The 22052-nt window shown below is 42.5% G+C and overlaps 1 protein-coding gene across 1 annotated transcript in view; it reads right to left on the reverse strand.

Moving 5' to 3' along the window:
• fat3a (FAT atypical cadherin 3a) overlaps positions 1 to 22052 on the reverse strand; it is a 205130-nt gene that overhangs the window by 99625 nt on the left and 83453 nt on the right. Inside the window, exons 12-17 of the mRNA XM_084558754.1 lie at positions 21326 to 21522; positions 20917 to 21070; positions 19755 to 19988; positions 18802 to 19194; positions 14385 to 14599; positions 2967 to 3104 (exon numbers count right to left, since the gene is read on the reverse strand). Coding sequence (XP_084414880.1) covers positions 2967 to 3104; positions 14385 to 14599; positions 18802 to 19194; positions 19755 to 19988; positions 20917 to 21070; positions 21326 to 21522 — 1331 coding nt within the window. The remainder of the gene's footprint in view (positions 1 to 2966; positions 3105 to 14384; positions 14600 to 18801; positions 19195 to 19754; positions 19989 to 20916; positions 21071 to 21325; positions 21523 to 22052) is intronic.

A 22052-nucleotide genomic window follows, 5' to 3' on the forward strand; every position in this document is an offset into this window, starting at 1 on the left:
TGTTGGGGCTGGACTGAACCATCCCTTCGTTATTCAATTCAATTCAATTTTATTGAGCACCGGCTCCCCCCAGGGCTGTGTGCTGAGCCCCCTCCTGTTCACCCTGCTCGCATATGACTGCTCAGTGATACATCCGAGCTGTCTGATTGTGAAGTTTGTGGACGATACAACTGTGGTTGGACGCATCGCTAACAATGATGAGTCTGACTACAGGAAGGAGGTAGAACACCTGGAGGGTTGGTGCAGGGAAAACAACCTCTGCATCAACGTGAAGAAGACCAAGGAGATGATCGTGGACTTGAGAAGGGGCAGACACCTCCCCCCTCCCCTGCACATCGGAGGGACAGCGGTGGAAGTGGTCTCCAGCTACAGGTATCTGGGCATCTGCATCACTGACGACCTCACCTGGAGCACCAACACTTCCTGCCTGATTAGGAAGGCACACCAGCGCCTCTATTTTCTCAGGAGGCTGAGGCGTGCCTGACTGGGGAGCTCAGCCCTGACATCATTCTACAAGTGTGTGGTGGAGAGTGTCCGGTGCTCCTGCATCACTATGTGGCACGGCAGCTGCTCTGCGGCAGAGATGAAGGCTCTGCAAAGGGTGGTGAAAGCTGCACAGAAGACTGTGGGACGCAGTCTATCCACCACTACGGACATTTAAACCTCCAGATGCAGGAAAAGGGCCACCTGTATCAGGAAAGACCCCACCCACCCCGCACACGCACTATTTGTCCCTCTCCCCTCAGGCAGGAGGCTGCGGAGCATTAAAAGCAGGACCACCAGACTGAGGAACAGCTTCTTCCCGGAGGCTATGAGACTGTTGAACGCTGGAGGACCTCCATCCTTTAGTTAGCTAATTTTATTCTATATTTATACTTTTTACTTATGGCTTGAATCTGGACCAGAGAAACAAATTTCCTTCCATCCCATGTACCAACATGTGTTGAAATGACAATAAAGAATCCTTGAATCCTTGAATCCTTATATAGTGTCAATAACAGTACAAATTGTTTCAAGATGCTTTACAAAGTCTGGTCTGAAACCAGAACCCAGACTAAGCATGAAGGTGACGAGAATCCCTTTTAACAGGAAGAAACCTTGAGCAGAAACCCAGCTCATATGAAGGGACCCATCTGTTAGGTAGAGACAGTAAAAGAGAGAGAAGAGAGCAGCAGGGAAAAATTAGATAAACATGTATCTTTCATAGATACATACATCTGGCTAAAGCTGATTGATGCATATAGAAGATATAGCTGATGATGTTACGCAACAGTTTGACAATTAATATAAATAGAGGCGTTAGTGACTGAACTTGTTCTATCACAGGTGAGTTAGCTTCTATAATGACTGAATATATCGGTATCATAGGCAAGTTGGAGAATGATGCATTCAGAGTGGATAACTGCAGGCCATGAAGACTGCAGATGTAGTATGGAGATCCACAGGTCAAAAACGCTCAACTCCAGGCCAGAGACACTCACAAGAAGTTGGAGGAGGATGGGTGTTGGAGGGGGAAAGATGGATGAACTGCAGTTAACATGCTGTACAGTAGCAGCACACAATGACATGAATAATAATAGAAAATAAATTATATAAGAGACTAGTGGACAGGAACTCGGGGCCAGAGAAAAGAAATTAAAGGACAGGACCTTGATGCAAGAGAGAAGAGAGTAGAGGACAGGTGCTCAGTGCATCTAACTTCTTTTATGTTACTACTCTTGCAATTGTGTGCTACTACCATATAACATGATTCCCCCCCCCCCCCCCCCCCCCCCCGCACACACACACACACACCTATCTATTACAGGTGTATGCTTATCCTGGACCCTTCTCTCTCTTTTTCTGTCTCTACCTGGCCAGCCTTGTGCCACCATCGACCTTCGTACTTGGTCTGGGGGGTTTCAGACTGGGTTTTGCAAAGGTAAGAATTTCACAGATTCGCTCTTGACAAGGAACTGCTTTTAACTGAAAATCATTCTACGTAACTACCTCATGAAGTTGACTGAGAGAACGCCAAGACTATATGCTGTGCAAGGCTATCATCAGGCAAGTAACTAATGTCAGTAGTAAATAACAGTGAGTGCAAGGGGAAAAAAAGGAGAAAAAGGAGGAAAAAAGAGAGAAAACCAACACACACAATTTCATGCACAGAGCACACAGAGCATGCTGCTGTTTTCTGTGTGATAACCCCAAACACGCATTCATCAGCCAAAAGTTTTTATCCCTCACACGCCATTGCCCTCTCTTTCTGAACAAGCTCAGCTTATCAGCTGTACTTATGAGTACTTTATTATAAGAATAAGAACAGTTTTCACTATGGATGAGATGGGGACAAAGTAGGGTAAGAAAAAAGCTCAGAAGAGTGGAAATGTAATTTGACGGAGGTTTGTGTGGTTGTGGGGAGTGCAGGCAATGATGTTCATACCTTCCATCTTTTTTTTTTTTTGCTATGATCGTGACTTAAAGAAGTCACGATCATAGCTGCTTTGTGTGTATTGTCTGTTGAAGTGTGAATAATTTTTAGTATGTTCATGCATACTGAATATTGTTGTTGTTTTGATCATGAATGTTATAACTGTTTAGCTTAATGTGGGTTTAAATACTGAAAAAATACAAATACACGTAGTGCTTGGATTAATTCCATGTTATCATGTTGAGTAGACTGCAATGGTTTGAAGGCCAGTTTGTTGAATATAGTTATCCATTGAACTTAAACTAGCAAAGACAAATAAATCATCTCTTTTGTTGCAAAAGGTAATATAAATGATTGTAGATTGCCAGTGATAAACATGAAGGCTTCATCTCTGGCTTTGAGCAGGAAGAAAGAAACTTTGCAGTATGTGAGTTGTTGAGTCAATAATAATCTGAGGGTCAGTGAGTCAGTGGGTTTCACAAGACTGGGCTGTACATGTGGAGCATGGCTGCTTTAAATCAGAGTGTGAGCAAGTGTGGGCGTGTGTTCTCACTGTCTCATAGTCGAGTTGCTTGTTGACCTTGATGACGCCACTAAAAGGATCAATGAAAAACTGTTTTTCTCTGTCTCCACTGACTATGGCGTAGTGAATGGCTCCATTCTGCTGACTGTCTACGTCCTCTGCTTCCAGCTGCAAAGACACATAAGCATGGTGAATTAATAATTTAATTTCCTGGCACAGTGACAGTTTTTGACAATTTACACATTTCCTAAATTGTCAGGAAACTTTCTAATTGCAAATTGTATAAAACATTTTGTCCATATTACCACTCAGTTTGTGGGAACACATCTCAACTCAAATTTATTTATAATGCACTTTAAAAACAACCACAGCTGAAACAAAGAAAAACAATAAAGCACTAAAAGCACTAAACAAAAGCACAAAAACAGGGTCTCATGCTGGGTCGAAAGCCAAGGAATAAAAATGGGTTTTAAGACAAGTTTTAAAAATTAAGAGTGAGGAGGCTTGTCTGACGTGCAGTGGTAGGTCGTTCTGCAATTTGGGAGCAACAACAGTGAAAGCTCTGTCCCCTCTGAGCTTCCGCTTAGGCCTCGGTACCTCTAGGATCAGCTGATCAGCTGACCTGAGACACCGAGCAGAAGTGTAAGGATGGAGAAGCACATACAGTAGGTTTCTAGGTAACTTTATAGGGACTCACAAGTTCACTGCGACTGCACCACTTTGGAGTCTGTTATAAAGCATATTACTAATATTTCCAGTTGAATTTTATCCAGAATTTATCAACATAAAAACTGAATTCAGGTGTGTGCAAAATGACGTGTTCATGTTAAATTGTGGTTCTGCTTGATGAATCACACCAGTACGAGTTATGTATCTTTCAAATAAAACTTTGTGTTTTGTATTAATAACCAACAGTTTCAATCAACCATGGTCCACAATATATTCTGCTTATTGCTTAATTTAATGGTTTGTTAGTCATCAACACATGAGCTGACACAAGTACACATGTACACGTTCTCAAAGACTACTTAGTTTCAGGTAGCCATACTTTATTTAAGTATTTCCTATTCATGCATTAAGTCTGCATTAACAGGACGAACCACAGAAGATTTGTTTTTACGGGTCATGGTTCAGTCCACATCAATGGGGCGAACCGCAGTAGATTTGTTTGTTTGGGTCGTGGTTCAGTCCACATCAACGTTTCAGGTAAGTTGGATTGTTTGCTCTGATTGCTGTATAAAAGGGCTAGGTTAATTTCTTGAAAGGGTAGTTGAATGGTGAGAAAAACGGGGTTGTGCAGTGGCAGCGTGGAGGGGGGTGACTCCAGGACACTGGAATTCACCTTCTTGAGGTGTCGTGGGCCTAACTTAACGAAACATCGGTATAGGGAGGTGATCACTTGAAAACCCCAATGACATGCTGCATACTGCTGTTGAATAGGCCAGGTATCTGATGCCTTAATGTTGGTTGGTAGCGATATTTCTTAGTTTATTTAGCTGCTGAGCAGGCTGTACAAGCCAGCAGCATTTGCTTATTTCATATTTCTTAAACGCATTGTGTGTAGGTTCGAATTGACTGTAGGTTGACGGTAGGTTTTTGACGGTATTCTCAGTTGGACAGGGCCTCCAAATGAGTTTTGCCTGGAATCTTGGCACAAGGGATTGTAATACCTAATCCTGTGTATTAACAAATGGTTATTTATTGTGTAATTCCCTTTTGTATAATTGTCTTTTCTGTACCTCTTGGGTTTCGGTAGGTACTCCTGAATGTTTCTCACAGTGCTGTGTGGCATTGCTAAGGGGTAAGTTGTGTAGAAGAATGCTGTTGAACTGAATTAATGTTTTCATTAAAAATTGAGCCATTAATAATATAAAATTTGTTGCATAATGATTACCTGTAATGTTGCTATGTTGCAATGCAGCTAATATTGTATTCACCAGTGATATGATTTTTATAAAAAATGTATTTATATTATGTGCTAATTCATGTTATTATGGGAAGTTCTCTCTAAATAAACTGAAAAATACAAATCGGAGCTATCGACTGCACACAAATTGCTAAAAAGCGCTATCACATGAAACATTTTCATTCGATCAATGTACAGATCATATGTGATGCGCAAATGCAATTAACCAACATTGTGGCGCGTGGAGGACAGCATGCCAAAGAGTACATTTTTGTGCACCTCCACTCCAGTGAGTAGCATCTCCAGTTCTCTTTCTGTGAATTTCTTCTTTTTTCCTGTCTTACTCATTCTTTCTGATCGTGCAGAGAAGGGAATCCCAGGTGCAGGGTCAATTTAAATATAATTTGCATATTTAAAAGGGGGCGTGTACAGGGAGGGGTCAGGTATATCTTGCTCTCAATTCCACGTTGATTGGGATGTACAAAGGAAATGTGTTTCTGGATCTGAGCATGCACCACGTTTCAGTAGGAAACCCACGCAAATCTTTGTACATGAAGCCCCAGGTGAGGACTTTACATATCTTGTATCTCAATTTCTCTAACGGTAGAAAAGATGCAGAAATGATGAGACTGAATTTGATTTCCAATTAAAAAGAATGAGTCTGCGTGCGTGCAGAGAAGCAAATGCCAAAGCATTTGATACTTTGTAGTCTGGGAGTGGTAAGCCAAAGATGGCTGTGTGATAGTCAGGTGCTATGGTCTGATTTTCGAAAATACATCAAATATCTGTCTCCAATAGTCACTGAGGGAGGTGCATGACCAGAACATGTGTCCTATTGCGGCGGGTACATAGCTGCACCTCGGACAACCAGGATCTGCAGTGGGAAAGAGTTTGGACAATTTATCTCTTGTATAGAGCAGGCAATGGAGTTCTTTAAATTTAATTAAACTATGGCGTATATAGAATGATGAGGTATGAATACGTTCTTGACTATTTTGCCACCTATCTTCAGAAAGCTTAACCCCCAAATCTTTCTCCCGTGCCATTTTAGTTTTATCCCACAATATCAATTTCAAGTCTGTTATCATATTGTAAAAATAATGCGATCTGGGTATATTGTGATCATTTTCAAGTGTTTCAAATGAAATAAACGTTTGTTATTAGAGTACAAATCGCAGAAGAATATCAACCCATTACTATGCCAATATTGAAATGCATTGTCAAACCCAGATGGAATAAAGAAATGGTTGTTTGCTACTGGGAAATACCTGCTCTGCTGCTTTAAATCAAAATATCTCCTAAACTGTAACCATATCCTAAGCGAGTCTTTAAACTGTGTATTACAGTTGTGTGGTAGTGATGATGTGAGTGTTGGTAGAGGGTTGGATAATAGTTCCATGTGGCCCCAGTGGGTGGGGGAAATAGTCAGATATTGTCCGTACAGCCGCAGTGCATGCGTCATGTTTTATATTAATCCATGTCAAGAATAATGATCCAAAGCCAAATTTTTCTAAGACAGCAAACAGGTACTGTCGCTCTACACGATCAAATGCTTTTTCGGCATCCAAGGAGATCACCACTTCTGTGGTCTCCTCAGTGCGGGGTGTACAGAACATTGAACAATCTACACATATTATAAAATGATTGTCTACCTGGAATGAAGCCCATTTGATCCATATTGATGACTGACGGGATTACACTGTCCTACACGGGTGGCTGATATTTTTGTGAGAATTTTGTAATCACATCTTACAAGGCTTATTGGACGGTATGAGCTGCATAGTAAAGGGTCTTTATCTTTTTTGAGAAGAACTGAAATTATGGCCTGAGTCATGGTTTGTGGTAATTTCTGTAATGTCCTGGTACAATTGGCTAAGTATCTGTGATCTTATCACCAAATTCTTTGTATGAGAACCCATCAGGTTGATTTAACTGCCTGCATTACTTCGTCCGCTGTAATCCCTCTATCTACAGGTCCGGGAGGCATCCTTACCAAATGCCCTAGCCACCTCAACTGACTCCTCTCGACGTGGAGGAGCAGCGGCTCTACTCTGAGCTCCTCCCGTATGTCCGAGCTCCTAACCCTATCTCTAAGGCTGAGCCCGGCCACCCTATGAAGGAAACTAATTTCGGCCGCTTGTATTCGCGATCTTGTTCTTTCGGTCATTACCCAAACTTCATGACCATAGGTGAGGATTGGAACGTAGATCGACCAGTAAATTGAGAGCTTCGCCTTTCGGCTTAGCTCTCTCTTCACCACGACCGACCGGTTAAGCATCCGCATCACTGCAGATGCCGCTCCAATCCGATGTCAGCAGCTCACCACCCCCACTGAGAATAGTGTGAGCGTGTTGCCACCTACCACCCCTGAGGCGCAGGACGGTTTGCCAGAATCTCTTCGGAGCCGATCGAATGTCTTCTTCCATAGCCTCACCAAACTCCTCCCACGCCCAAGTTTTTGCCTCAGCGACTGCCCTCGCCGCAGACCGCCTGGCCATCCGGTACCGGTCAGCTGCTTCAGGAGACCCACAGACCAGCCATGCCCTGTAGGTCTCCTTCTTCAGCCTGACGGCTCCCCTCACCTCCGGTGTCCACCAGCAGGTTCGGGGGTTACCGCCACGACCGGCACCAGCGACCTTGCGGCCACAACTTGCAACAGCCGCCTCCACAATGGTGGAGCGGAACATGGCCTATTCGGACTCAATGTCCCCCACCACCCCCGGGACGCGGTTGAAGCTCTGCCGGAGGTGGGAGTTGAAGACCATGTTGACAGGTTCCTCCACCAGGCGTTCCAAGCAGACCCTCACTACTCGTTTGGGCCTACCAGGTCTGTGTGGCGTCTTCCCCAGCCATCTGATCCAACTCACCACCAGGTGGTGATCAGTTGACAGCTCTGCTCATCTCTTTACCCGAGTGTCCAGAACATTCTGTTGCAGGTCAGATGATACGACTACAAAGTCAATCATCGACCTACGACCTAGGCCGTCATGGTGCCAAGAGCACCGATGAACAACCTTATGTTCGAACATGGTGTTAGTTATGGACAAACTGCGACTCGCACAGAGGACGGACGCCATCCAACGCTCATGTGGGCAGCGTCCGTCCTAGGGACTCCAAAAAGGGCGGGTACTCTGAACTGCTGTTTGGCGCATATGCGCAGACAACAGTCAGGACCCGTTCCCCGACCCGAAGGCGCAGGGAAGCAACCCTTTCGTCCACCCGGGAGAACCCCAACGTACAGGCTGATAGTCCAGGGGCAAGCAAAAAGCCCACCCCGGCCTTCCGCCTCTCACCCGGAGCAACTCCAGCAAAGAAGAGAGTCCAACCCCTCCCGAGGACTTGGGTTCCAGAGCCGACACTATGTGTCGAGGTGAGGCTGACTATATCTAGTCGATAGCGCTCAACCTCTTCCACAAGCTCCGGTTCCTTCCACGCCAGAGAGGTGACGTTCCATGTTCCGAAAGCCAGCTTCCATAACCGAGGATCAGACCGCCAAGGCCCTCGCCTTGGTCTGCTGCCCCGATCCCCATTGCACCATGAAAAATAATGTACATTTCAGAATTATACAAAAAGGCCTCTTTCCGGGAACACAAAGTGGGTTAACAATTTAAAGCTGTTCTGCAGCAGTGAAGGTTGAATCAGCCTTGAAAGCTGGTGCTACTAATTCCTAAAGGTGTTCCAACTTTTCTTGGTTACTTACAACCCCCTCTGTCTGCATAAAAGCAGTGTTGGAACACACAGTGGTACCAGACCCTCATGAGCATCAGGTGAACAGTACTGTACTGCAGAAAGTAGTGTGTTGCTACAAAAATGGCAAGAAAAGGGCAATTAACAATGTAGGTCTTTCCTACAGGGAAATTGCAAAGAAAGTGAAGGTGTCAGTGAGTACAGTTTTCTTCACCATCAAAAGGCACTCAGAAACGGGGGGAATCTCTGACAGGAAGAGGTCTGGCAGACCCAGAGCCACAACTGAATCAGAGGACAAGTTTCTGAGAGTTAACAGCTTGCGTGATATGCGGCTCACAGGACACAGCTTCAAGCACAGCTTAATAGTAGTCTTAGTAAGCAAGTCTCAGTTTTAACTGTGAAGAGAAGACTTCGAGCTGCAGGTTTGACTGTACGAGTTGCTGCAAAAAAGCCATTGCTAAGATGTCAAAATAGGTATTAGGTATTATTTCAAAGTGCAATGAGACACTAAACCGAATACACTACCGGACAAGAAACTTTTGACCAGTAGTGTATGTTTAAAGTATATATATACATATTTAAAATGGCAGTTTTATCATATCTGGTTAAGTGTGTGGTCCTATGTGGCCCTCTGGTAGTGTCGATGAAAAATTGTGGCCCCCTCCATCATTTAAGTTGCCCATCCCTGGTTAAATAGACGTCTAGGTCCATGATTGTTGAGTGGTCTTTGATGGCTGGTTATATAAGCTGGATCCTGAATCTTTTTTTCCACCCAACTCCTGACCAGTCGAGTCGGTGATGCAGAGCACCGCAGGAAACTGAACACCGAACTTGACATCCTGGCAGCTCCGGAGTAGACGCTTAGCTTGGTTAAGGACGCTCTCTTACTCGCTACTGTCACCGTGTAATCTGGAAATATGCTCACTCTCTTGATGTGCAGGGCCAACAGCGCCGAACGGAAGACCTCCTCCCATTCCCGTAGGCAGTATAATGTGATGACTCTGGGAGGGCCTCCCTCATTGGCACGTCGGGTGCCGCAATATGCTGCATCCAAGGTTGGTGAAGTGAGTGCAGCTGTTGTCCATGAACCAGAGGGTTAGTGGTTCAATGCCTGGAATGTGCCACATGCCGAAGTGTCCTTGAAGAAGACACCAAACCCCCAGTCGCTCCCAGTGTGTGGCACTGGTGTTTGCCCAACTGCAGTAGTTTGATGATGCTGTCAATGTCAGCATTGTCAGAGATGTGGACAAATTTCAGTGCCACTGTCCAATTTGTTAAACAAAGGGATTTTGTTGTTTTCAAGCATTAAGTATTTAAAATATCCTGTGTAGAAATGTATATGTGGAGGGAGTTGGTTAGTTTTATGTCATTCATATGTTTGTGTCTGGGATGTTTATTAGCAAAGAGGATTTGAACACCATGTATCAAGAAGTCTTATTGAATCAATTAGTTAATAATGGTGAAACAAGTGAAGCTTGTTACCAGCAGTCCACCAACAGTCCACTTCTTGGTGTGGCTTGTCATTCTGCAGCTGCTGAACATGCAGTCATTTACTACCACTGCAGGTCTCAGGACATACTTGCTTGTTTCCCTTTTTACTACTTCAAATGGATATACAAAGCTAAATCTCATGGACCGTTGATTCCTTGACAGCAGGCTTGCCATAATCAAACTACCAAATACTATATCAGTCTATCGCAGGGCTAACACAGAGAGACAGACAACCATTCACACAATGTCTTTGGATGGTATGAGGAAGCCAGAGTACCTGTAGAGAACCCACACATACACAGGGAGAACATGCCATCTCCACACAGAAAGGCCCCAGTCAGGTGGTGGATTCGAACCCAGAACCTTCTTGCTGTGAGGCATCAGTGGTAACCACCACACCACTCTGCTGCCCAAAATGTACCATATGTTTACAGAAAATATTGCCAAGTTGAAGAAGGTAAATGATGAACTGTAGTGGACCCAGGACATAGCCCTGAGGGACTCTTCTGATGAAGGGTGAAGGGTGAGATCTGAAGTGTTTAAGCTGGACAAACTCAGTGCGGAGGAGAGATATGATTTAAACCATTTGAGACAGGTGCTGGTGATGCCAACGGAGGCAAGCCGTTCAAGGAGGATGTTGTGTGAGATGGTGTCAAAGGTTACACTTAGGTCGAAGAAAATTAGAATACTTAGTCCAGTCAGCTGCCATGAGAAAATAGTGATATTTATAAGAGCTGTGTCTGTGCTGTGGGATGAGCGAAAACTGGACTGAAGTTGTTCAAACATATTGGAAGTACTTAAATTGTCATAGATCTGAGTAGCGATACTTCAAGTATTTTTGATAGAAATGGGAAGTTTGAGATGGGGCGGAAGTTATTTAGGTTACTGGGGTCAGCACTAGGTTTTTTAAGTAAAGGGGTAATTTACTTAAATGCTGCATTTTTGAGAGATGATGGGATATGGCCAGACATCAGGGAGGAATACATAATGTTGGTTTCTAGAAAGGACAAAGAAAGAAGGCAGGCTTTTACCAGATGAACTGGAAGAGGATCTAACTGACAAGTTGAAGGTTCAGATAAACTTCAGCAGCAGTTAGGAGATACAAACTAGATAACAGAAGAGAGGGTTGCTGCACAGAGCAGTTGAGTAGAGGTGAGCTGGAAGAGTATCTGGTGGATGTAAAATCCTGTTGACCGTGGAGAAAAGGGCTCTGGTGTTCCCTTCGCCTAACTTTATCAAATCAGAGTAGTACTTGGTTTTCGCTGGGGAGAGACAGCATCATTATAATGATGAAGATGATTATGGTACATTTGTTCATGCACAACAAATCCAATTGTTATATGAAGACGTTCAAGTTGACGTCCTTTAGCCTTGAGCTGACGGAGCCCAGGTGTATACCATGGTGATGAGTGAGTGAAGGAGACGGTCCGGACTTTTAGTGGAGCATGAGTATTTAAAAGACTGTGAATATGGTCGTAGTAGTGGTGTACTAGATCGTCAGTTCATAATAAGTTCACAGTTGCAGGCAAACTATTGATCGTTCGTTCATAATAAGTTCTCAGTTGCAGGCAAACTATCGATAAATCAATATGAATCAATGTTTTTTTTTGTATTACTAAACTAGGTGTGTCTGTTTAGTATGGGACAGGGTTAGCTTGATGTTGAAGAGTATTAGTCGGAAAATGGGAAGACCAACTGGCGTGCAATTGTGTGTGGTGAGGCCAGAGCAGCAAATCAGATTTAATGTACGTCCCTCGGAGTGAGTGCGGAAATCTATGTATTCCAGTCCAAAGCTATCCAAACAAGATGTAAAATCTCTGGTGAGTATATTACTGGTATTGTCCACATCTATATAAAAATCCCCCAATATTATGTTTGGGAAAGATAACTTAAATGTGGCAAATTTATTAAGTCATTATTTAGTGGACCATAGACAATGGCAACTATAGTGGGAGTAGGTCCAGTTAGATGTGTTATGGTGGTTTCAAATGATAGAAATGATGGTACAGATACAGATGAGACTTTCCACATCTCACAGTAAATGGCCTTGCTTTTATATAGCGCTTTTCTACCTATTGGTACTCAAAGCGCATTACATTCATAGACACATCTACCCATTCGCTCACACAAGCACACACACATTCACACACCAGTGCCACACAGTGGGAGCAACTGGGGGTTCAGTGTCTTGCTCAAGGACACTTCGGCATGTGGCACATTCCGGGGATCGAACCACTAACCCGATGGTTCATGGATAACCTGCTCTACCTACTGAGCCACAGCCGTGATTACAGCCGTAGATTATCGCGAGACCTCCTCGTCTCCTAGAAGCACATGGATGACAGATGGCATTAGGCTGTGGCCATATTTCAGTCGAGTAACCCAAAGCTGATGTGTTTGACATTCTCATTAGCCAACCTGGTTAGGCTGGCCAACACTGGTCAATTTCCAGACCAGCCTTTCCTAAGGAGAGGCGTGTTGAGGACCAGAAAGATTTTACTGGTTAGGAGTCATTGAAGTGGAAACTCTGATGGGACCCATGGTGTATATATTTCCAATAAAAGTGAGCGATGTCCAGGTGGACCTGTAGTGCCAGCGGAGGCTCGGATACGTAGTTGCAGGAGTACTGGATTACGATGGATGAAGTATGAAAGACAAGACAATCCATGCAAGCACAGATTGCACAAACAGTTTCTTAATCCTCATTGTTGCCGAGGATAATCCAACAGGATTATTGAGGGTTCCTGGTAGCAGTCAAACATGAGGCCAGAAAACGGCGGTTATCGCTCCTGCGTTCACTCAACCAAAAGTCTTCCAACCAAGTCGGAAGGAACAGGTGTCCTCCTCGATAGGCGAGGAACAGAATAAAAGACAATAGGGTTTGTCTTTTGGGGGTTTTTCTCAGACCAGGTCAGACGAAGTATGCGATGATGTCAACCCAACACCAAGAACTGTTTTTGAAAATATGCATTTTCTTGATTTCATACTGTTGACACATATTTGTTTTCAGTGTTGTGCAAATTCACACTAAACAAAAACTAGTTCAAAGTTCAGTTCGTACAGATAAAAGTGAACTAGTACAAGTTCATAGTTCACATTTTTTAATTTTGAACTAAGTTCACAGACTCCAAAATGAACAGTTCACGTTCATTTTACCTTTTTTTAATGAGCAACTTTGAGCTATTCTTGTTCAGTAGAATCTCTGACTGACCTGCCCATCCATCGGAATCAGAATCAGAATCAGAATCAGACTTTATTGGCCGAGCATGTTTACACATACAAGGAATTTGCTTTGGTCCAAAAGAACAGACCGTGGCTACCCTCCGCGGAGCCATCTTGGAAAATTGGGGGCAGGAAAGGGGAGAAAAACAAGAGGAGAGAAGAGGAGCTCCCAGACTACACTCCTCTGGGGGGAGTATAGTGTGGGACCAGGAAAAAACCTCAGCAACATAAGCACATATGAGCACACTTTACAACATAAGAAGTCAAAACAACTTGCACCGGGGGAGGGGAAAGGGGGGTGGAGGTGTTCCAGCGTAGACAGGAATCCCCCGGCCGCCAACTACGGCGCAGCCTTCGGACCCCGCCTGTTGCACTGGATGGGTAAAGCTGCGAAGGCGTGGGATTGGGGGTAGGGAGGTGAATTGCATATGTGCATGTGTGTGAGTGTCCTTGTGCGCATGTGTGTACATAAGCCTGGAGAGTCACTTCGTCTAGCCTCTCAGTCAGTGCCTCAGTTCGCAGGATGTCATCGCGATAACACAGCAGGTTTCCATGGAGATGTCCCTGATTGGGTTCCAGACAAAGTCAACCATCAATAGGTGTCCATGAGGGAAGGGAGGCAGGGATGGGACAGAGCGTCTCACTGCAGCGATCTCCTGGGGGGTTGTTCCAGCAGCGGCCTTGGCCAAGGCCGGTTGGCTCCGGAATGCAGATTAGAATATGATTGTTTGGGTTAGGGCGCGTAGTCGCATTTCAATAGACACGACTTACTCTGTTTGTCCATTCTGGTCTTCAAATCTGTTCGTCCGCCTTGCAGGCCAAAAGCTTCTCCAAGATGTTTTCCATATTGCGGTTACTGACCGCATTCAGAGCACGAACAGCCCTGTCCAAGGTGTTATCCATGTTGCGGTTTATAATCAGAGTCAGTCTCTCCAAGGTGTTATCCATGTTGTGATTTAAAACCATTAAATGTATATACTAAATAACTCAGATGTTTGTGTGGATCAGTTGCTTCTGCAGTGCTGGAGGTGGCTTCTCTTTCAGCTGCACCACACCAGTTGTAATGCTGTAAATGTCCCCACTATTTTTTTAAGAATGATCTTATATACGTAGGGAAAACCTGACAGATACTTTAAACCTACCTCGACAACGTACTCTCCAACAGTAGAATCCTCTGACACCACTGCAGTATAGTGGTCACGGCTATACATGGGTGCATTGTCATTGATATCTGTTACATTTATGTTCACTGTAGTAATGGCACTGAGAGGTGGTGTTCCACCATCACGAGCCTCCACTGTCAAGAAGTAGTCCCTGCAGGTCTCATAGTCCAGAGGTTGGGCAACTATAATGGCACCTGAGGAAGATGAGAAAAGACAAGTAACAGAATTAAATACATTAATAAAGAGCAGAATTTGAAGATGTAAAGTTTTTCTGTGTATTTACTAGTCCCACACATTTACATATTTTTTTCTTATTTTTCATTTGGTTATATTTACACCGATCAGCCATAACATTAAAACCATGGACAGGAGAAGTAAATAACATTCAACATCTTGTGACCAGGCACTCCCACCCCATAGCAATGACACTTGTTGATGGCAACAAAGTTTAGGAACAACTCAAAAAACATGAAAACCAGCACAAGGTGTCGACCTGGCTTCCAAATTGCCCCAATCTGATCAAGTATCCTGTAGGATGAACTGGAACAAGCCTGATCCATAGAGGTCCCTCCCCTCAATCCACAGGACCCAAAGGTCCCCACTAACAACATTCTGTAGCCAGACACCACAAGACACCCTCAGAAGGCCTATGCCCATTCTCTGAAGAGTGAGAACTGTTTTGGATACAATATTAGGATGGTGGTCATAATGTTATATCTGCTCGGTTTATACTGGCTGATCTGCCAGAGGAAATCAGGTCAGCTGACTCTGAACACTTTTAAACTAAAACATAATTTTATCTGAGAGCCTTTCTTGGTTCTGCTTGAGTTCTAAATGAGATTTAACTGAGATTTTAATTAAGTTCTTGACTGTATGGTGTTGTGTTTTATTGTTTTTCCTTTAACTGTTCTGATTTTATTAACTTTGTTTTATGTGTAAGTTTTTGTGAAGCACTTCATAACGCTGATTTGAAAAGTGCTATACAAATGTTATTATTATTATTTGTTCTCACAAATGCAATATATGGCACATAAACAAAAATTAGTGAGTAGTGAAACTGAACAACTGTACTCTAACAGCACATTTGCAAGCTTTAACCAAGTGTTGTCTCCATTGACATAGTATGATGCTAGCTATATATCACTTAACCGTAATCATGTTGATTAATAGCATCTACAGTCTATGACCTGAACTCCAAAGAGCTGCATGTTAGTGGTGGGCAGATCGATTCAAATATCAATAATATCGATATCAATGTTGGTATTGATATTGATCAATACCAATGTAGTGAGATCGATACTTAAGTTTCAGTTTCTCTCTTGTACGACTGCAGTGGTTTCATTAAAGAGGAGACCTGACTTTTTATCTAAATTCTGCTGCTGTCATAGCCTGACGGGCCAGACCCACATTAAATGTATGACCCTGGAAGCAAATGTAATTTGCTGCCGCTAGGGGCAGTCTAGATTCTAGGCTACTGCTGTCACAGGAGGGGGAGAAATGTTGTTTTATTTTTGTATTGTATTGTATTTTTAAACATATATGCTACTTAGAAAAAAAAAGTTTTACATTTTTTTATGTATGATGTATGAGTGATAATTTTGTACACTTTTAAGAAAAAATCTAGAAAGAAGCGCAATGAAGGGAGAGATTTAGTTTTCTAATTGTACTGTAGTTTCTGAACACTCTGTCTGAAAAATAATTTGTTTTCAAGTGACAATTTTGTGTTGTTCTAGAACAAAAACTTTTATTGTGATAATAAAGTATTTTCTATTTACTTATAAAGTTTGCCCGATTCTGTACTGGATTTTAACTGATTAATAATCCAAAGGGCAAATCTTAATGACAATTATCCACCTTTATAATTAAAAAGTATCAATATTGGTATCTAAATCGGCGATACTGGCCCTGTATTTACTTGGTATCGGATCGATACCAAATCTAGCAGTATTGCCCACCACTACTGCATGTACACTGCTCAAAAAAATTAAAGGAAAGCTCGGAGAACACATTAGATCTCTAATATGTTCATAGTACCTCATAGTACTTCTTGTATATCTCGCTCATTCACCTGTATATATGGTCTCACCTGTACTATCTATCTATCTGTAAATATTGCCCATATGCTGTAAAAAAAACAACCTGTACCATACTACTTATATACCATAATATTTATGCCACAGGCACTTACTGCCTGTTGCACTTCAGGTTAGACGCTAAACTGCATTTCGTTGCTCTGTACCTGTACATGTGTAATGATGATAGGAAGGGGTCCTGGTGACAATCTGGGCTGCAGCATTTTGAACGAGTTGTAATTGATATAACGGTTGATATTGCGCAGATAGAAATATGCAGACCGGGTAGCGTTATTAATGTGAATGTGGAAAGACAGAGTGCCACCAAGGATAACACCCAGACTCTTGACTTGAGGGGAGGGGGAGACAGAGGAGTTGTCAATGGTGATGGTGAAACTGTTGGCTTTTGAGAGAGTGCATTTGGAGCCAATGAGGAGAACCTCAGTTTTGTTACTATTGCATACCTGCCAACACTCCCGATTTATGTGGGACTCCCAATTTTTAACAGTTTCTCCTGCCCTGCTCCCGATTTGTAATTTCTCTCGCTATCTCCTGATTTTAAAGTGAAATGAGGAGCGTGATGGAGGCTGACAGAGTCACAAAGGCAGAGGTGCAGATGGCAATGCTGGTCGCGAAGAACAACATCCCTTTCGTTTTCCGTGATGACTTCAGTAAAAGTGTGTCTTTATTTTGACCCCATTATTAAGGGGGTAACTATATTAATTTAACGCAAGTGCTTTACACACTGGAAATGGCTATTTTGAATTTTATTAATTCACAAACAAAAAAATATTTTTCTTCTGTTACAATTAAAGAATGATTTAAAAAAATATATAGTATGTGTGTGGTTTAGAGACTGAAAATTTTGACAGCAATGTGTTTTGTTATTATTGTATGTATTTGTATATTGTAAATTATTATAATTAAAATTAAACATATTTGGCTCCAAGAAGGCTTTCGAGTCATTTCAGGACGTACGTTGTAGTACATTTCATTGTAGCTATGGATTTAAGTCTCATTAAAAGTTGTTTTGTTTACAACATGGCGGGGATGTTGCAAGTAGAGCATTCCAACCACTACCCCAGAAAATCTCCCTCTTTTTCATAGCTCAGTGTTGGCAGGTATGCTATTGAGTTTGAGAAAGTTGCAGGAGAACCAAGGCTTGATTTCCTGGAGGCAGTCACAGAGGCAGGGTGGGAGGGAGAGAAGGTGGAGGTGGGGTTGGAGTAAAGGTATAACTGGGTGTCGTCCGCATAGCAATGAAAGTGAATATTGTATTTACGTAATATGAGACCAAGGGAGAGGAGGTAGATGATAAAGAGGAGTACACCGAGGACAGACCCTTGTGGTACATGGGAGATGGCTGGGATGCAAATTAAATTGAATGAATTGAGTTCGGCCAGTGAGGTATGAGCAGAACCAGTCCAGAGGTGTGCCAGATAATCCAATGGATGCCAGTCTATGGAGAAGGATGGAGTGGGAGATGGTATCAAAAGCTGTGGTCAGATCAAGGAGGATGAGAATAGATAAGAGTCCAGAGTCTGCTGCAGGGAGGAGGTCATTGGTTATTTTGAGTAATGCTTTTTCAGTGCTGTGATGGGGATGGTAACTGGACTGGAACTCTTCATAAAGGATATTATTGGAGAGATGAGAGTGAAATTTGGATGCAACAGTTTTTTTCCAGGATTTTAGAGAGAAATAGCAGGTTGGAAATTGCTGGGGTCTGAACCAGGTTTCTTAAGAATCAGAGTTACTGCAGCACATTTGAGAGATGGTGGGACTGAACCAGAGGTGAGGGGGGAGTGATGGCGGTGATCAGAGAAGACAGGGTGAGACAGGCTTTGACCAGAGGTGTTGGAAGGGGGTCGAGTTGACAGGTGGATGGTTTAGATTTTCTTATGAGTTCCGATACATCAGCAACAGAATGACGGTGGAAATTAGAGAACGGTCGAAAGGAAGGGGTTGGGGGAACAGGAGGGAATGAATTGTAGGAGATGTGAGAGACAAGAGATGGCGACACTGACCCTAGCCAAAAACCTGTTGTTAATTTCATTAATACCCGAGCAGCTGAAATTGATTAACAACTCCCTCTGCTACTCAACTGACAAGATCAATATCCCAGAAGTTTAATTGACTTGATGCTATACTCATTTAAAAAGTGTTCCTTTACATTTTTATTAATTATTACTTGTAATACTTATTATTACTTGTAATAATAATGATGATAATAATAATTGTTGTGTACATTTATGCGCAAAATGTGTAGATTTGAACGCACAGTCTGGAATCTAACAACACACTGCACACAGTGGAGAGTTACTTACCCGTCAGTGGGTGGATGTGGAATTTCCCATGCTCATTGCCTGATCGAATGGTGTAAGTGATCTCAGCATTGGTCCCTATGTCCTTGCTGGCAGCATGAACTCTCAAAACCTCAGTGCCCACTCCCACATCCTCGGGCACTGTAGCCAGGTGATCACGATGCTCAAACACAGGCGGATTGTCATTAATATCCAACACAGTGATTGTGACGTTGACCAATGAGTAGAGGGGCAGTGGTGATCCTTGATCAGATGCTCGAACTGTTATCTGATATGCTGGCTGGATTTCGCGGTCCAAAGTGCATTCCAGGACCACGATGCCTGAAGACTTATCAATGGAGAAAGAACCTCCAGAGGAGTCAGAAAGGGAATAGACCACCAAACGGCCCGGACCTGCTGCAGATCCAAGAGAGGAGCATTTAAAGGTATGCTTGAAACAAAGTGTTTGGCAGATGATTTGTGTCCTAAAGTAATGGCTGCTTCTGACAAATCTTGTAATATTTTGTAACAGATAATCTCATATCCACTCCCAATTATACAGCCATTTTACCAGGTGTGCAGATGTAGGAATCTACACAGGGCTTTTTGTCTCTCCCCTTCTATTGTTATGCATCGCATTAACTATTTTTGTCACTTTTCATGTGAATGACCAAGTACAAAACCATTACTGCCTTTGAGAAGAGACTGCTGGTAGGTACATAACTTAACTAGATTATTAACCCTATGTGTGTTATGCTTTTACATTACTCTTTAGTTGATGGTGTTTTCATGTATTTGAATTGAAATCTTCCCCGATTTTATGTTACTTTGGGGCAGTGTTATTTTATTCTGTTGTATTCTATGTATAAACATTTTAGTGTGAATAAAATATAATATAGCATTTTAAGAACTTTTTGTAATAGTGTTTGCATGACTTGTAGCAGTAGCATTAACACTAGCAACAGTAGTTGGGTCACCTTCATCAGGGTCTATGGCCTGGATGCGGGTGAGTAGTGCTTTGATGACTGTGTCTTCATAGACGCTAACAGTGTATTGTGGCAGGGTAAAAACAGGTGGGTTGTCATTCACATCAGTGACTGCCAACTGCACCACAGCACGGCACCACCGCCCACCACCATCAGTTGCCTGGGCAAACAGCCAATAATTGGATGTCATCTCACGGTCCAGAATCACAGATGATCTGATCTCACCTGGGCAGTTTAGAAACAAAAGATTAAATATTAATTGAACGCTCCAAATAGGGGTCAAATAAGGCTATGAAAGTGTGTCACACAAGTTCTAAAGTATTCTCAGGAAACACATGTATAAATAACAATAATAATAATAATAATAATAATACATGTTTATTTGTGGAGGCCTTTCAAAGCACTCAGTGTCACCTTACATAAAACAGCAATGCATAAAATATCATAAGCATAACACATACAATGCAATATAAATAGATATAAATATCTAAATATAAATATAAATTTAAATACATTTAAAAGTATATAGAAATTAGATAAAAGGGAAAACAGGTTAAAATGAATAAGCTCATTTAAAAAAAAATAAAAAAAAGAGTTTTGAATCTGAATTTGAAGTATGTCAGGCAGTCTACTTTTCATGTTGGAGAGTGTTCCAAAGGTATGGAGCTAAGCGACTGAATGCTCTAAAACCCATGGTGGACAGTTGGGCAGGTGATGCAATACGTTGAGTGGCCCAGGACTATTTGAGAGTATGGGAGGGTGTGTATTATTGGAGAAATTCAGACAGATATAACAGAGCTTGGTTGTGAAGGCCTTGAATGTAAGTAGCAGGAGCTTCTACACAATACAGGATTTCATTGGAAGCCAATTGAAGTTTATGGAGACATTTGGAGCATAGACTGTTGTTATAGTAGTTGATGCATGAGGTGACTAGGGCGTGGACAAGAATGGTGGAGGTTTTCGGTGCTAGGGATGGGTGAAAACGATTAATGTTGCGGAGTGGAAGTAAGCATGTAAATATAATGATAAGCTGAAGACCTGACCCTATTTCCATGTTGAATGCAATTCGAATAAACTGGATTTATTAAAGTGGAAATTTATGCAAGTTCAGGAGAAACAATCTAATTGTTTGTTTTCAAAACTCTGTCTATACCACTGTCTGGGTCCATGCTGAAGTCCTGGGATCCAGGACCATGTAAGGAGTACTGGATTAAGGCATTGATGCCCACATCTGCATCTGAAGCTCCAACCCTTAGCAACACACTGTTGACTGGAAGGTCCTCTGGAATGAAGGCAGTGTACACAGCCTGCAGAGAGGGACGGACACACACACGCACACACTCAGTCAGACTCAGTCAGTGGATTTGAAGTTACGCTAGGAAAAGCAGATGAAGCTCTGATTATGTCTACATTTACAATTAGTTAATCTTAGTTAACTAATTGTAAATGTAGTTAACCTGTAGTAGACACATTTTACATCTAAATTTAGCTGCAATCCACTTTACCTACTATGATTGTATCTGCCCTTAAAAAGAGGAATTCTCAACAATTTTACTCCTCACCTGGTCACAGATGGGGCTGTTGTCATTGGTGTCTATCACTGTAACCTCCACCATTGCTAGGGAAACAAAAAGTCCATCGCTAGCCGTGATGTTGATGATGTAGAGGTTGCGTTCCTCCCTGTCTAGTGTTCCCTTCACATACATTTTCCATTCACCCTGAACCAGACCCAGTGCAAACACACCACGATAGTTCCCACCTGGACAATAAAGATTAAGACAAGGCAGGTGAGATACAGAATCAGTAAATAAGAAAGCTTTTTTTAAAAAAGGGCTGTACATAAACATATTTTGTGGAAATGTTACGTTAGATGACAGTAAGTTTCAAATGGATTAAATCCCGAGGCAAGTCCTAAAATTTATGTTTCCAGTGCAAATGCTGTAAATAAAATAAGTCCATAAAATACACAAATAACATTGTTATTAGTGTGACTGATCCTAAGTAATCAAACTATGTGGCCTTATTGCTGCCAGTCAGTTTGGAGACGGTTGGTAAGACATATGTTATCTTCACAGTAACAAAAACTCTGTTTTTCGGGATGATCCACTTGAGCCAGAAGTGTACTGGTAATGAGCTTAAACATCCAGAAAAACTCCAGAGTGAAGGGGAGAAGGACAAAGAGACACTGTGATAACTTCTGTTGAACCAGACTATTATTTTCCAATCTTACAACAGCGATCACAGTACACTGCCTCTGCTAAACTGCTTTACAATTAATTGAAAAACCCT

The sequence above is a fragment of the Chelon labrosus genome (genome assembly GCF_963514085.1).
Source record: "Chelon labrosus genome assembly, chromosome: 13".
Taxonomy (NCBI): domain Eukaryota; kingdom Metazoa; phylum Chordata; class Actinopteri; order Mugiliformes; family Mugilidae; genus Chelon; species Chelon labrosus.